The 14435-nt window shown below is 42.2% G+C and overlaps 1 protein-coding gene across 1 annotated transcript in view; it reads left to right on the top strand.

Annotated features, from left to right (window-relative positions):
- The window catches only part of LOC144503721 (titin-like), a 350880-nt gene that overhangs the window by 264139 nt on the left and 72306 nt on the right, over window positions 1-14435 (top strand). The window contains exons 201-222 of the mRNA XM_078228491.1: window positions 869-901; window positions 1003-1132; window positions 1222-1521; window positions 1637-1954; window positions 2053-2349; window positions 2478-2777; window positions 2985-3299; window positions 3760-3908; window positions 4581-4731; window positions 4817-5098; window positions 5189-5491; window positions 5600-5902; window positions 5980-6261; window positions 6345-6644; window positions 8474-8776; window positions 8882-9190; window positions 9305-9586; window positions 9701-10000; window positions 10095-10388; window positions 10500-13466; window positions 13574-13894; window positions 14014-14298. Coding sequence (XP_078084617.1) covers window positions 869-901; window positions 1003-1132; window positions 1222-1521; window positions 1637-1954; window positions 2053-2349; window positions 2478-2777; window positions 2985-3299; window positions 3760-3908; window positions 4581-4731; window positions 4817-5098; window positions 5189-5491; window positions 5600-5902; window positions 5980-6261; window positions 6345-6644; window positions 8474-8776; window positions 8882-9190; window positions 9305-9586; window positions 9701-10000; window positions 10095-10388; window positions 10500-13466; window positions 13574-13894; window positions 14014-14298 — 8524 coding nt within the window. The remainder of the gene's footprint in view (window positions 1-868; window positions 902-1002; window positions 1133-1221; window positions 1522-1636; window positions 1955-2052; window positions 2350-2477; window positions 2778-2984; window positions 3300-3759; window positions 3909-4580; window positions 4732-4816; window positions 5099-5188; window positions 5492-5599; window positions 5903-5979; window positions 6262-6344; window positions 6645-8473; window positions 8777-8881; window positions 9191-9304; window positions 9587-9700; window positions 10001-10094; window positions 10389-10499; window positions 13467-13573; window positions 13895-14013; window positions 14299-14435) is intronic.

Genomic DNA, 14435 nt, shown 5'->3' with positions numbered 1-14435 from the left:
CTGTGAAACATTGAGCAGCATGAGAAGTTGCTAGTACAATGGATAGGGGATTTAATTTGAAGATGCATTTATTGACCTTAACCACCTGTGTAAAATCATTGAACTTTTTGTGGCACTGAGCCAGGTTGTCAGACAGACTCTGGGAATTGACCTCCATGACCACATATTCAGAAGGTCGACCTAGAAGGCCTCCTAACCTCCGATGGAGACACCACTTCCTCCTGTCCACTTACAACACCAACGCCTTCACCACTGCATTTAACAACCCAGTAGTCTCTCTCTGGCCTGTTGTTCCATTTGCAATCTTCTTCCTTCCAACAAAGACTTTGGTGGGGATTTTAATGCAGCTTGCAAGGGCAGGGACCATGGCATATGGGTGATTCAATTGAAGATTTCAAAGGGGCACTGTTATCTGAAAAGGAAGAATGTGCAGACGGGGAAAACAGGAGAATGACATTAAGTGAATTGCTGATTTGGAAAGTCGGTGTAGACACCTTGAGCCTAATGGTCTCCTTCCACATTGTAACAATTCTGTGATTTGTAAGGTAGTTTTCATTCTTTAAATCCTCAATATCTTTCACAAACAATGATCCCTTCGAATTATCGTCTCCAACTGGCTGCACTTGCGTTTTTGGCCAGATTAGTTATTTTCTTGTTTGAAGTTGATTTAAATTGGGTAAAAATGAATGGAACCAATACACAAGCCCAGGCTGAAATTGATGTGTGGATTCATCCAGTATGGCATCATGAAAAAAATAGTTGGGGGGAAAGCTTAACATGGAACAAATAAAATACCAATGATCATAGTTTTTCCTAAACAAGGATTAAACAGATTTTGTAACATTTGATGTTTTACTGTTTTGTGTAGGAGGAAGGACATAATCTCCCAGCTGATGCCCAGGTAATAATATGGTTAATGATTATTTTAAGGTATCATTTTGGAATGTAAAAATGGAATTTGCATATTACATGCTGCTTAATGATTAATCTTGTCTTTAATAGGTTGAAAGTATCAAAAATAAGTCAACTGTGATTATTCCAGAATGTAATAGAGGTCATTCTGGTCGATATAGTATTACTGCGAAGAACAAGGCTGGACAAAAAACACTAAATGTCAGAGTAAATGTTCTTGGTATGTAAATGTTTTATTTGATTGTATTTGATAAAGAATGAATTGTAGTAGTTTAATGTGATTATTAAATGAATTATTTTTGGTTACAGATATGCCAGGACCACCAAAAGGCCTCAAAGTAAGTGACATTACAAGGAGTTCCTGCAGACTCTCATGGAAGCCCCCAGACAATGATGGTGGAGATAGAATTAAATGTTACGTTGTGGAGAAAAAGACTGTAGAAGGAAAGGCTTGGGTAAAAGCGAACGCTGCCTGCGCAGGCACAACATTTGTTGTGCCTGATCTTATTGAAGGGCAAGAGTACTTCTTCCGCGTCCGGGCAGAAAACCGATTTGGCATTGGTCCACCAGTAGAAACCATTCAGAGGACTAAAGCTAGAGATCCAATTCGTAAGTTTATAGTTTTAAAAGCGTATATCTATCTAGTTCAGAGATCAGTATTATTTGTTTTAGTGAAGATGCTTCTTGATAGCAACTTTTTTTGATGACTACTTTTATATTTCAGACCCTCCCGAGCCTCCAACAAAACTCCGAGTTGGTTTGGTTACTAAGAATTCTGTTTCACTTACTTGGAGGCCACCAAAGAAAGATGGAGGGGCTCCAGTATCACATTACATTATTGAAAGTCTTCTCGTGGATCCAACTGGCCAAAAGAAGGAAACTTGGAAGCAATGCAATAGACGTGATGTGGAAGAAACCAAATTTACAGTAGAAGATCTTATTGAGGGTGCACAATATGAATTCCGTGTGAAAGCTGTAAATGAAGCTGGTGCAAGTAAACCATGTAACTCTGTTGGACCCGTCATCGTGAAAGATCAAACATGTAAGTGCTGACACAATTAGGACATAACACACCAATGTAACAATTGAACATATCAAATTTAAACCTAATTGAAATGTACTAAATGTTCTCATGCCCAGGTGCACCTGAAATTGAACTTCAAGAATTTTTGGAGGCAGAACAAAATACAGATGTCAACATTGTAGCCAAAGTCAAGGGCACACCATTCCCAACTTTGACATGGTACAAAGCACCTGCCCATAAACCAGAGGAAAAATCTAAAGTAGAATATGATCGACACGTCAACAAAATTGTGACTGAGGATGGGTGCACTTTACTAATTCACCAGTCCCTCCGAAAAGACACCGGTCTTTACACCCTCACTGCTACAAACAATTTGGGAACCGCTTCTAAGGAAATGAGACTCAATGTTCTTGGTAATTATTTTTATTAGCTATCTCTTTAAATTCCTAATTTTGGCAATGCAATTATAATTGCAATCCTGTCACTTACTATAATGAGTGCAACTGAAAATATTGATATTTTGACTTGTTTTAATACTTAGGTCCCCCGGGTCCTCCCGTTGGTCCTATTAAGTTTGAAGGAATTAGTGCTGAACAGATGACTATATCATGGCTCCCTCCAAAAGATGATGGTGGCTCCAAGATCACTAACTATATTGTTGAAAAGAAAGAAGCAAGTAGAAAGACTTGGATTCAAGTTTCCAATGATGTTAAAGAGTGCATTTGCACAGTGCCCAGGTTATTGGAAGGACATGAATATGTATTCCGCATCATGGCTCAGAATAAATACGGTGTTGGGGCACCTCTTGACAGTGAACCAGAGACAGCAAGAAACCTGTTTAGTAAGTATTGAAATATACAATTCCTCCTGATATTCCATAATTTGTTATTTCTGATTTTATGCATCCATGCTGTTCAATTCTATGCGATCTTACACCCGACCTTTAAGTGTTCTACCTTTAATTTCAAAGTGACTGTCAGAATATAATCAGGTTACCTTCTTTTGTAGATTTAGAAAATACTAATGAAATATATATTTTGTTTTAAAGCTGTACCTGGAGCTTGTGACAAACCAACTATCGGTAGTGTGACCCGTGATTCAATGGTTGTCAACTGGGAAGAGCCAGAATATGATGGTGGTTCTCCAGTAACTGGCTACTGGTTAGAGCGTAAAGAGACTACTGGAAAGAGATGGAATAGAGTAAATCGTGATCCAATTAGGATTATGCCACTTGGAGTATCCCATCAAGTAGATGGTCTTATTGAAGGCTCATATTATCAATTCCGTGTGTTTGCCATCAATGCAGCAGGCATTGGACCCCCAAGCGTGCCTTCTGACCCATTGGTAGCAAGAGATCCCATTGGTAGGTATACATTTTTGCTTGGAGTTTTCAAACTTTTATGTGTGAGAAACATCTGCAAATAATAACAAACCAGTACAACTATTTTCACATTCCTTGGGACCAACTATACTAACTTCCAACACTATTGGCTACCCATAAGTAAAGCAATGTAATATTGCAAACAATATTTTTATTAGTGTAAAATAACAGAAGCAACAAACAGGTTAGGTGCATTGACCCGAACAGGCACCGGAGTGTGGCGACTAGGGGAATTTCACAGTAACTTCATTGCAGTGTTAATGTAAAGCCTACTTGTGACGAATAAATAAACTTTTAAGTGAGTCAGCAAAGAAATCTAATTACTACATTCTCTGAGGAACCACTCATTCTCATTTTTAAAACTTGTGTTTTATGATCCATCTAGATTAACAAGAGATTGTTGATAGCTTGTTCTGAATTTTCCTTTTTTCTTTCTAAACAGCACCACCTGGTCCTCCATTCCCTAAGGTAACAGATTGGACTAGGTCAACTGTAGATCTTGAATGGGCTCCACCAACAAAAGATGGTGGATCCAGGATTACTGGCTATTTTGTTGAATTTAAGGAAGAAGGAAAAGAAGAATGGGAAAAGGTAAATGAATCAAAAATGGTTTGGTGTATGTTAAAGGCTGATTTTCTGGTTCCTATCCTATGCCTTTACCAGGTTCAGGATAGACAGAGCAAAATTGAAGTGCAGTCTGCCAGGACTGTGCCCAAATTTGCTGGGCCAAGTCATTAAATGGATCCATATCAATCCCACTGCAGCTTCTCCCCTTGGCAGAGCCATACAATGAGGGTGAAACAAAAGTGCAGATGAGGTCACTCAGACCTACAGTGGCACTCCTGCTCCATTAGCCTCAGGCTCTACTGGCTTTTGTTGAAGAACAGCACCTGAAGGCCCCAGCAACCTAAAGCCTGTCACCTTTCTTTTGGCCTGCCTTTGTCACATGGCTCTGTCAAACCCTCCCATATGAGAAGACCCAAACTCGAAATCCAGCTACCGCTGAATTTGGTTCCTCTTTTTCAAAGAAATGAGAGAAATATGAGATTGTCGTGTTTGAAATGCACTTCATTTCCACAAGAGCTGGCAATGTACATGCTCGTCCAACTATTGTAGGCACAGGACTTACTTCACCTTCCAAGCAAAGCAGAAATTTTCAGGCAGTGTGAAAAGGCCAGAAATCTGGCATCAGAGTTTTCTTGCTCCAATTTCTGTTGCTCAGTCTTGGCTAATATTTTTGCCTTTTGTGCCGTTTATTCGTAGGTAAAAGACAAAGAAGTTAGAGGCACAAAGTTTGTTGTACCAGGACTGAAGGAAGGAGGACTGTACAGATTTAGAGTAAGGGCAGTGAACGCTGCTGGAGTTGGTGAACCAGGAGAGGTTTCTGATGTCATTGAAGTCAAGGATAGAATGGGTAAAAAAGTGAAGACTTTGGTTGCATTTCTTCTGTATTACTTAGACAAAGATATTAATTTACATCATGTCTTTATTTACTCTAGTCATTCCGGACATTAGCTTGGATGCCAGCATGAGAGACAGAATTGTAGTGCATGCTGGTGGTGTCATTCGCATCTTGGCATATGTATCAGGTAAACCACCTCCAGAGATCACATGGCAAACAGATGATAAACCAATACCAGGAGAAGCTGCAATTGAAACCACAGCTATTAGTTCTGCTCTTGTCATTAAGAATTGTCAGAGAAAGCATCAAGGTGTGTACAATCTCATTGCAAAGAATGCAGGAGGTGAAAGAAGAAAGACAATTATTGTTGTTGTTTTGGGTAAATATTCTTACTTTTTGATTTTACACTTAGTGCAGTCAACTTTTCGTAAGACATTAAGTAAAATCAATTAATATTTTTGAATTGCAGATGTTCCTGGGCCCGTTGGCGAACCTTTCCGCTGTGAAAACCTGACAAATGATTCGTGCAAATTGACCTGGTTCTTTCCAGATGATGATGGTGGATCTGCTGTCACCAATTATATCATTGAAAAACGTGAAGCTGAACGACGAGGCTGGTCCCCTGTCTCATACACAGTCACAAGACAGAATGCTATCGTTCAGGGTCTAATTCAAGGAAGTAGTTATTTCTTCAGAATTGCAGCTGAAAATATCATAGGCATGGGCCCCTGGGTGCAGTCAGCACAAGAAATCATGGTTAAAGAACCAATGTGTAAGTAATGTTTCTAGTTGCATGTTTTTCTTCCCATCTTTGCGTCTTAAAGAAATCAATTGTAACCACTGAATATATTAATTTTAATATATTTTTCCTAACTTGCAGCTGTCCCTGAACGCCCTGAAGATCTTGAAGTGGCAGCAGTCACGAAGCAATCAGTTAGCTTGAAATGGAACCCTCCTAAATACGACGGTGGCGCAGACATTACAATGTATGTTCTTGAGGGCCGTCTTATTGGCAAAGAGAAGTTCATCAAGCTTACTAAAGAGAAATTGTTAAATCGGGTTTACAAACATAATGGATTAAAGGAAGGTGACACTTACGAGTACCGTGTCAGTGCAGTGAACGTAGTTGGACAGGGCAAACCATCATTCTGCACAAAACCAATCACCTGCAAGGATCAACTTGGTAAGACTTCTTTCAAAAATGTTTTAAGAAATATCTCTTTTCTTCCAGAAAGGCAATAATTGTATTATTATCTTTAGAACCACCGACACTTGAGCTGGATTTCCGCGACAAATTTGTTGTGCGCGTTGGTGAATCTTTCAGCCTGACTGGAACATATAAAGGGAAACCTGCTCCAAAGGTTTCTTGGCTGAAGGATGATGATGCAGTTGAAGAAACCAACCGCCTAAAGATAAACACTACACCGTCAAAACTGTGTCTGGGAATCCTGAAAGGTGTTCGTGATGACTCTGGTAAATACTGTGTGGTTGTGGAGAACAGCACAGGGGTACGAAAGGGTCTCTGTCAAGTGACTGTTGTTGGTAAGTTAGTTATTTTTCTGCTTTTTCAGTTTAAAATCTTGTAAGCAGGAAACAGGATTGAAACCAAATGGGTTTTTTTTCAGATCGTCCTCTACCTCCAGTTGGCCCAGTTGAGTTCCATGAAGTTCATAGAGATCACATGGTTATTTCCTGGAAACCGCCACTTGATGATGGAGGCAGTATGATCACTAATTATATTGTTGAGAAAAGAGATACAAACCGAGAACTTTGGATGCCTGTTACTTCTTCAACTATTAAAACAACTTGCAAAGTTCCAAAATTAATTGAGGGCAGAGATTATATTATTCGTATCTATGCTGAAAACATGTATGGAATCAGTGATCCATTGCTTTCAGAAGAAATGAAAGCCAGAGATCGTTTTAGTAAGTACTGGACTTTCGAATTTTCTCATTAATATATTAAGTGAAACAGAAAAACAAACAAGTGCTCAATAAAGCAAATTAAGGGCCCTATTTTACCATTGCGTCTTGCCCGTTTTCGGGCGCGAAAATGTGGTAAAGTTGGGTGTGAGGCCATTAACGCGATCCACGCCCACGTCCGCACAGATGCCCACTTTACCGAGACCCGGGAATGGCCACGATCCGATTCGCGGGGAGACGGGTCAGATCATTCTTCGGTTGGGGGAGGGAGGGGAATGAGGCCAGATCATTCTCTGGGGGGGGCGGGTGGGGGGGGGGGGTAGTGAGGATAGATTGTTGTCTGGTTGGGTGGGGGGGAGGGCCAATCATTGTCCGGTGTGGGGGGGGGTAGGTGGAGGGCAGATCGTTGTCGGGTGGGGGGGGGGCAGATCATTGTCTGGTTTGGGGGGAGGGAGGGAGGCCAGATCGTTGTCTGGTTGTGGGGGGGTAGGGGTGATTGGTGGCAGGGGGGGGAACAGCCGATCGTTGTCTGGTGGAGGGCTTGGGAAGGGCTGATCATTGTTGGGTGGGGGGGGTGAGGAGGGCCGATCATTGTCTGGTGGGGGGTGGGGAGGGCCGATCATTGTCGGGTGGGGGGGGGCGATCCTTGTCGGGTGGGGGGCGATCCTTGTCGGGTGGGGGGCGATCATTGTCGGGTGGGGGGCGATCATTGTCGGGTGGGGGGGGCGATCATTGTCGGGTGGGGGCGGCGATCATTGTCGGGTGGGGGGGGGCGATCATTGTCGGGTGGGGGAGGTGGGGAGTGCTGATCATTGTCAGGTGGGGGAGGTGGGGAGGGCCGATCATTGTCGGGTGGGGGAGGTGGGGAGGGCTGATCATTGTCCGGTGAGGGGGGGAACCAGATCGTTGTCTGGTTTGGGGAGAGGGGTGGGGGGGAGGAGGAGAGGGGTCAGATGTAAGTCTGGTGGGGGGGAGGGAGGCCTGATCGTTGTCTGGTGGGGGGGGGGGTGGAGGGAGGAGGAGGCAGGTTAGTTGTTCCTCTGGGGGCGGGGGGGGGGGAGTGAGGCCAGATCATTCTCTGGGGAGGGGGGTGGAAATGAGGTGAGATCATTCTTGGTGGGGGGGAGGAGGGAGGCGGGTAAGATGTATCTCTGGTAGGGGGGGGGAGGCCAGATGGATTTCTGGTGGGATGGGGGAGGGGGGTGGCAGGGGGGTCCGCTGCCACTCTGCGGGCGATCGGTGGGGGGGAAGGGGGCAGCGGGTCGCGATCGGTCTGGGTAGAGGGGGGTGGGTGGATAAGGGGGACAGTGATGCCATCGCTCACGCCTTTCGCTCCCGGGCCATTTTCTCCGCTTTTTGTGGCCCGGGAGCGATCTGACACGGGGCGCGCTTTTTCAAATTTTTTTCTAACTGCGCATGCGTAGTTCAGAGCCCCGATCATTCTGGACGCGCTCAGCCCCGCCCACAGCGCAAATGGGACTCACGATTTTTCTTCAGGCTGAGTGCGTATGGGGGCCCCTGAAAACAGATTTCCAAGTCGGATCTGAATTGCACCCAGATTCAGCACTGGAATGAAAATGGTAAAATTAGGCCCTAAGAGTCTTGTTTTCTCCTAACTGGGTCCACCTAAAGGAAGGTAGAATTCTGATTTCGTATTCAATATTGTATTAAATATTTTATGGTTTTGATATTAAAATCATTTTAGTTATAAGTGTTGCACACAACAAAGGTGTCTCTTTCCTATTTTATTCACAAGTTTACAAAACATTAATAGTGAGGGAGAAATCTTTGTTTTTATTTTTCTTAATCCGTTTTCATTATTTTCTCTAAAGGGGTCCCTGAAGCACCAGAACAACCAACTATAAAAGATGTGACTAAGGATTCTGTTGTGGTGGTTTGGAATAGACCACGTGACGGTGGAAAACCTATCACTAGATATATTGTGGAAAAGAAAGAAACCATGTCCAATCGCTGGGCAAAAGTATCCAGGGAGCCAATTTATCCAGACACTCAGTTCAAAGTAACTGACCTGCTTGAAGGCTGTGAATATGAATTCCGCGTTTCAGCAGAAAATGAAATAGGAGTTGGTGATCCTAGTCCACCATCCAACCCCATCTTTGCAAAAGATCCAATTGGTATGTCAAAATATATACACCCAATTTCTTTTTTCCTTTAAAATAACTTTTGTAATGTATGTGTTCTGATTTACATTGACCATGCTTTTAACTGTTTTTATTCAGTCAAACCAAGCCCACCCATTAACCCCGAAGCAGTGGACAAAACCAAATCTACTGTTGATTTATCTTGGCTACCACCACGCCATGATGGAAAAGGGAAAATATTAGGTTACTTAGTGGAGTATCAGAAAGTTGGTGATGAAGATTGGAAGAAAGCGAATCAAACACCGGATTCCTGCCCTGACACTCATTTGCAGGTGACGGGTCTGACAGAAGGTGATACATACAAATTCCGGGTGATGGCAGTCAACCAGGCTGGTATGTCGGATCCGGCCTATGTCCGCGACCCAGTTGAAGCAAAAGACAGGCTTGGTGAGTGTGTTATAGGAATACAGTGTGGATCATCCCACGATCAAGAATTTTACTCTTAATCCTGTTTTATGTGGTTGATTCTGTTCACTCAAAGGCCATTTCTTCCTTTTACAGAGGCACCTGAATTGTTTGTGGATGCGAACATGACTCGTAATGTGAACCTAAAAGCAGGGGCTACTTTAACCCTCAGTGCAACCATAAAGGGAATGCCATTTCCAAAGATCACATGGAAAAAGAATGACTTGGAAGTACCGATGAAAGCTGATATTGAAATTACTCCTGTTAGGAGCAAGCTTGAAATCCGTAATACTGTTAGAGCTGACAGTGGAAATTACACACTCACTGCCGAAAATGAAGCTGGAAGCAAGAGTGCTACGTGTATAGTTACAGTATTAGGTAATACAGCAGAGCATAAAGATTGTAGGAACAATCTGTGTATTTAATTCAATTTTCATCTATTTGTCTTTTTTCATGTAATTACAATATTAAGAATACATTAATTATTTTCAGATAAGCCTGGTCCACCGCGTAACCTGAATATCAGTGAAGTAAGAAGAGATTCATGCTACCTGACATGGAAAGAACCAGAAGACAATGGTGGTGCTGTTATCTCCAACTATGTAATTGAGAAAAAAGATGTTGCAGCTCCTCAGTGGGTCCCTGTCTCATCCACAACCAAAAAGCACAGTGTTATGGCTAGGTACTTAATGGAAGGCACTCAGTATTTGTTCCGTGTGGCTGCTGAAAATCAATACGGTAGAAGTAGCTTCATTGAATCAACGAAACCTATAAAGGCAATTGATCCAATATGTAAGTTCTCATTTGTCGAAATTAACTTTTCACTCACAACTTCCGTCCCAGTTCACAACAGCTAAATTGTCATGTTATCATCTTTTTTTGATAGCTCCACCTGGCCCACCGAAGAACTTACACCATGTTGACGTGGACAAGACAGAAGTGTCTCTTCTTTGGAATTATCCAGATCGTGATGGAGGTTCTGAAATCACAGGATTTTTAGTTGAATACCAGGAGGATGGAGCGCAAGATTGGATTAAATTCAAGACTGTTAGCATACCAGAATGTGTCGTAACTGGTTTACAACAAGGAAAGACATACAAGTTCCGTGTTAAAGCTCAAAATGCAGCTGGGCTTGGTCGGCCAGATACAACCGTACCTATCCTCTGCCAGGAGAAATTAGGTTAGTTAGTTACATTGACTCAAATCATTTGCTTTGTGTTTTCCATTGCATTCAATCTGCAATTCATTTTTCATGATACTCATTGGTTTCCTATATGCTTTTGTTTTATAGTATCCCCATCAGTGGATATAGATGTGAAGCTGATTGAAGGTCTTGTTGTAAAGGCTGGAAGCACAGTCAGACTTCCTGCTTTGATGAGAGGTATTCCTCCTCCTTCAGCGAAGTGGGTCTTTGACAGTACTGAGATTAAATCAGAAGGCAATTACAAAATCGATACTGACAACTATTCAACAGTACTCACTATTAAGGATTGTACCAGAAAACATACTGGTGAATATATACTTACTGTTTCCAATCCAGCTGGCAGCAAGACAGTGGGTCTACATTTAACAGTCCTGGATGTTCCTGGTCCTCCAGTTGGCCCAATCAATATCCTTGAAGTAACACCACAGCACATGATTATCTCTTGGCGCCCACCTAAGGATGATGGTGGAAGTCCCATCATCAATTACATTGTTGAGAAACGAGAAACCAGGAAGGAAACCTGGGGTGTTGTTAGCTCTGGAAGCACAAGCACGCAAGTTAAAATTCCCCGTCTTCAGAAAGGGTGCGAATACATTATGCGTGTTCGAGCAGAAAACAAAATTGGCATTGGTGAACCACTCGAGTCTAAACCCACTGTTGCCAAGTACATGTTTGATGTTCCAGGCCCACCCACTAAACCAATTGTTTATGATATCACAGAAAATGCTGTAACAGTTTCCTGGGGCATACCAAAGTACGATGGTGGCAGCCCAATTATTGGTTACATTATGGAACGCAGAGAAACAACTGGTAAATGGATACGGGTGAATAAGACGCCAGTATTGGATCTAAAAATGAGAACGGTTGGACTTTTTGAAGGAAATGTGTACGAATTCAGAATATTTGCTGAAAATATTGCTGGTCTAAGTAAGCCATCACCAATCTCTGATCCAGTCTCAGCAAAGCGTCCTATTAGACCACCGGGACCACCAATCAATCCTAAACTGAAAGACAAGACAAGAGAATCTGTTGACTTAGTCTGGACAAAGCCCACCAAGGATGGGGGTAGCCCAATCTTAGGATATATTGTAGAATGTCAGAAGGCAAGTACTACACAGTGGAATAGAATTAATAAAGATAACTTAATCGGGCAATGTGCTTTTAGAGTACCTGGTCTTATCGAAGGTAATGAATATCGATTCCGCATAAAGGCTGCCAATATTATTGGTGAAGGTGAACCAAGAGAACTACCAGAATCTGTAATTACAAAGGACATCCTTCATCCTCCAGAGATAGAACTTGATATTGTTTGTCGTGAGCTGGTCACAGTTCGTGTGGGACAAACAATTAGCATAACTGGCCGTGTTAAAGGCAGACCGGATCCAGAAATCACATGGTCAAAAGAAGGCAAAATGCTTTCTGATGACAAACGTGTAAAGATGAATAATGATTACCCTGTTATACAGCTCTTGATTAAAGAGGCAACCAGAGCTGACTATGGTAAATATATTGTTGTTGCTAAAAATAGTAGTGGACATGCACAAGCTGCTGTTGTCGTCAATGTACTTGATAGACCTGGCCCTTGTAAGAACATCAAGGTAAGCTATGTCACTAAAGATTCCTGTATGCTTGCCTGGGAAAATCCAGATGATAATGGAGGCTCAGAAATTACTAACTACATAGCAGAAAATCGTCATCCCAGCCAGAGAGGATGGTCTGTGATCTCATCTGATTTGACTAAACGTGTGGTCAAAGTTCCACTTACAACAAATCATGAATACTTCTTCCGCGTGTGTGCAGAAAACAAAGTAGGACTAGGTCCAACCATTGAAACCAAAACACCAATTTTAGCCATCGATCCCATTGAAAGACCTGGAGAACCTGAAAACTTTCACGTTGCTGATATAGGAAAGACATTTGTCCTGCTTAATTGGAGGCGACCCGACTATGATGGTGGTAGTCCTAATCTATCTTATCATGTTGAAAGAAAGTTAAAGGATTCAGCTGAATGGGAAAGATTACACAAAGGAAGTATTAAAGACACTAGTTTCATGGCTGACCGATGTATTGAGAACCAGACCTATCAGTTTAGAGTTCAAACAAAGAATGAAGGTGGTGAAAGCAACTGGGTGAAGACAGATTATATCATTGTTAAGCCAGAAATACAGAAACCAGTCTTGGATCTAAAGCTGACTGGAGTGCTAACTGTAAAAGCAGGTGACACCATCAGAATTGAGGGATCTCTCAGAGGCAAGCCTCAACCAGAAGTTGTTTGGGTAAAGGACAAAGATGCAGTTGATCTTAGCAGATCACCTCGAGCTAAGATTGAAACAACTGCTGACGCATCCAAACTCACTATAACTAAATCTAAACGTGAAAACAGCGGCAAATATGTAATCACTGCAACTAATCCAGCAGGTAGCTTCACAGCATATGCTACCGTGAATGTTTTGGATGTGCCAAGTGAAGTCAGAAACTTGAAGGTCTCTGGCATTGCAAGTGATAGGTGTAGAGTCAGCTGGGACCCACCAGCAGATGATGGTGGTTGTGAAATTCAAAACTATGTTCTAGAGAAGTGTGAAAGCAAGAGAATGGTCTGGTCCATGTTCTCCTCTTCTATAATTGCCGAATATGCAAATGTTACTCGTCTTATTGAAGGAAACGAATATATCTTCAGGGTACGTGCAGAAAACAAAATAGGCACAGGTCCACCAACAGAAACAATGCCAATTGTAGCTAAGACACAGTTTAATAGACCTGGTCCTCCAGATGCACCAGAGGTCACTAAAGTTAGCAAGGAAGAAATGACAGTCGTTTGGAATGCACCAGAAGATGATGGTGGAAAATCAATCACAGGATATATACTGGAGAAGAAAGAGAAACGAGCTATTAGATGGATTCCAGTCACCAAGAGTTCAATCCCAGAGAGACGCATGAAGGTTACAAATCTGACTCCTGAACGTGAATACCAGTTCCGTGTCAAAGCTGAAAATGAAGTTGGATTAGGAGACCCAAGCCCGCCATCAAAACTGGCAATAGCAAAGGATCCAATAGGTATTTATATATTATAACATTTTTAAAAATTCTCAAAGTGCAAATATTTTAATTCCTTGTCACTCTATAAATTTCTCCTGACTCATTTCCTATCTTTCTGTGCACAGAACCTCCTGGCCCTCCAACTGGTCTAAAGGTGGTTGATAGTACAAAGACCTCCATTTCCCTTGGCTGGACAAAGCCAGTGTATGACGGTGGTTCTCCCATCATTGGTTATGTTGTTGAAATGAGACCAAAAGGTGTCAGCAAATTACCCGAAGAAGGATGGAAGAAATGTAACGTTCCAGCTCAGCTTGTCCTTACTCAATTTACCATGACCAGCCTTAATGAGAAAGAAGAATATGAATTTAGAGTTTCTGCTCAGAACCAGGTTGGAATTGGTCGCCCTGCTGAACTGAAGGAAGCAGTATCACCAAAGGAGATACTGGGTAGGCACTGCATTTTGCCCTTTACCTCCTATGTGATGTAATTAAAACTTTTTTAAATGTAGTAATATTTTTTGATGGCAAAATGATTTCTCACACCAAACTAATATTTTTTTTTCCAGAACCACCAGAGATTGATTTAGATGCAAGCCTGAGAAAGGTTGTCACTGTCAGAGCAGGATGTCCGATCAGATTGTTTGCCACTATCAGAGGCCGACCTGCACCTAAAGTCAGCTGGAGGAGAATAGGAATAGATAACGTCGTCAGAAAGGGTCAAGTGGACTTAATTGACACAATGGCTTTTCTCGTCATTCCTGACAGTACTCGTGACGATTCTGGCAAATATTCACTGACACTTGTAAACGCAGCAGGCGAAAAGGCAGTGTTTGTGAATGTTAAAGTTCTTGGTGAGTAATATGCATTCTCTTTTTGTTTTGGATGCTTTCTGATCTAACTTGATCGTAGGGAAGGAATTTTTGAAGTTTGTTCAGGAGAGCTCCCTTAATCAATACGTTTTCTGCCCAATGAGGACGGAATCATTGCT

The sequence above is a fragment of the Mustelus asterias genome, chromosome 14 (genome assembly GCF_964213995.1).
Source record: "Mustelus asterias chromosome 14, sMusAst1.hap1.1, whole genome shotgun sequence".
NCBI classification, from domain to species: domain Eukaryota; kingdom Metazoa; phylum Chordata; class Chondrichthyes; order Carcharhiniformes; family Triakidae; genus Mustelus; species Mustelus asterias.
The sequence above is the reverse complement of the archived record's forward strand: the minus strand, read 5'-3'. Positions and strand labels throughout refer to the sequence as shown.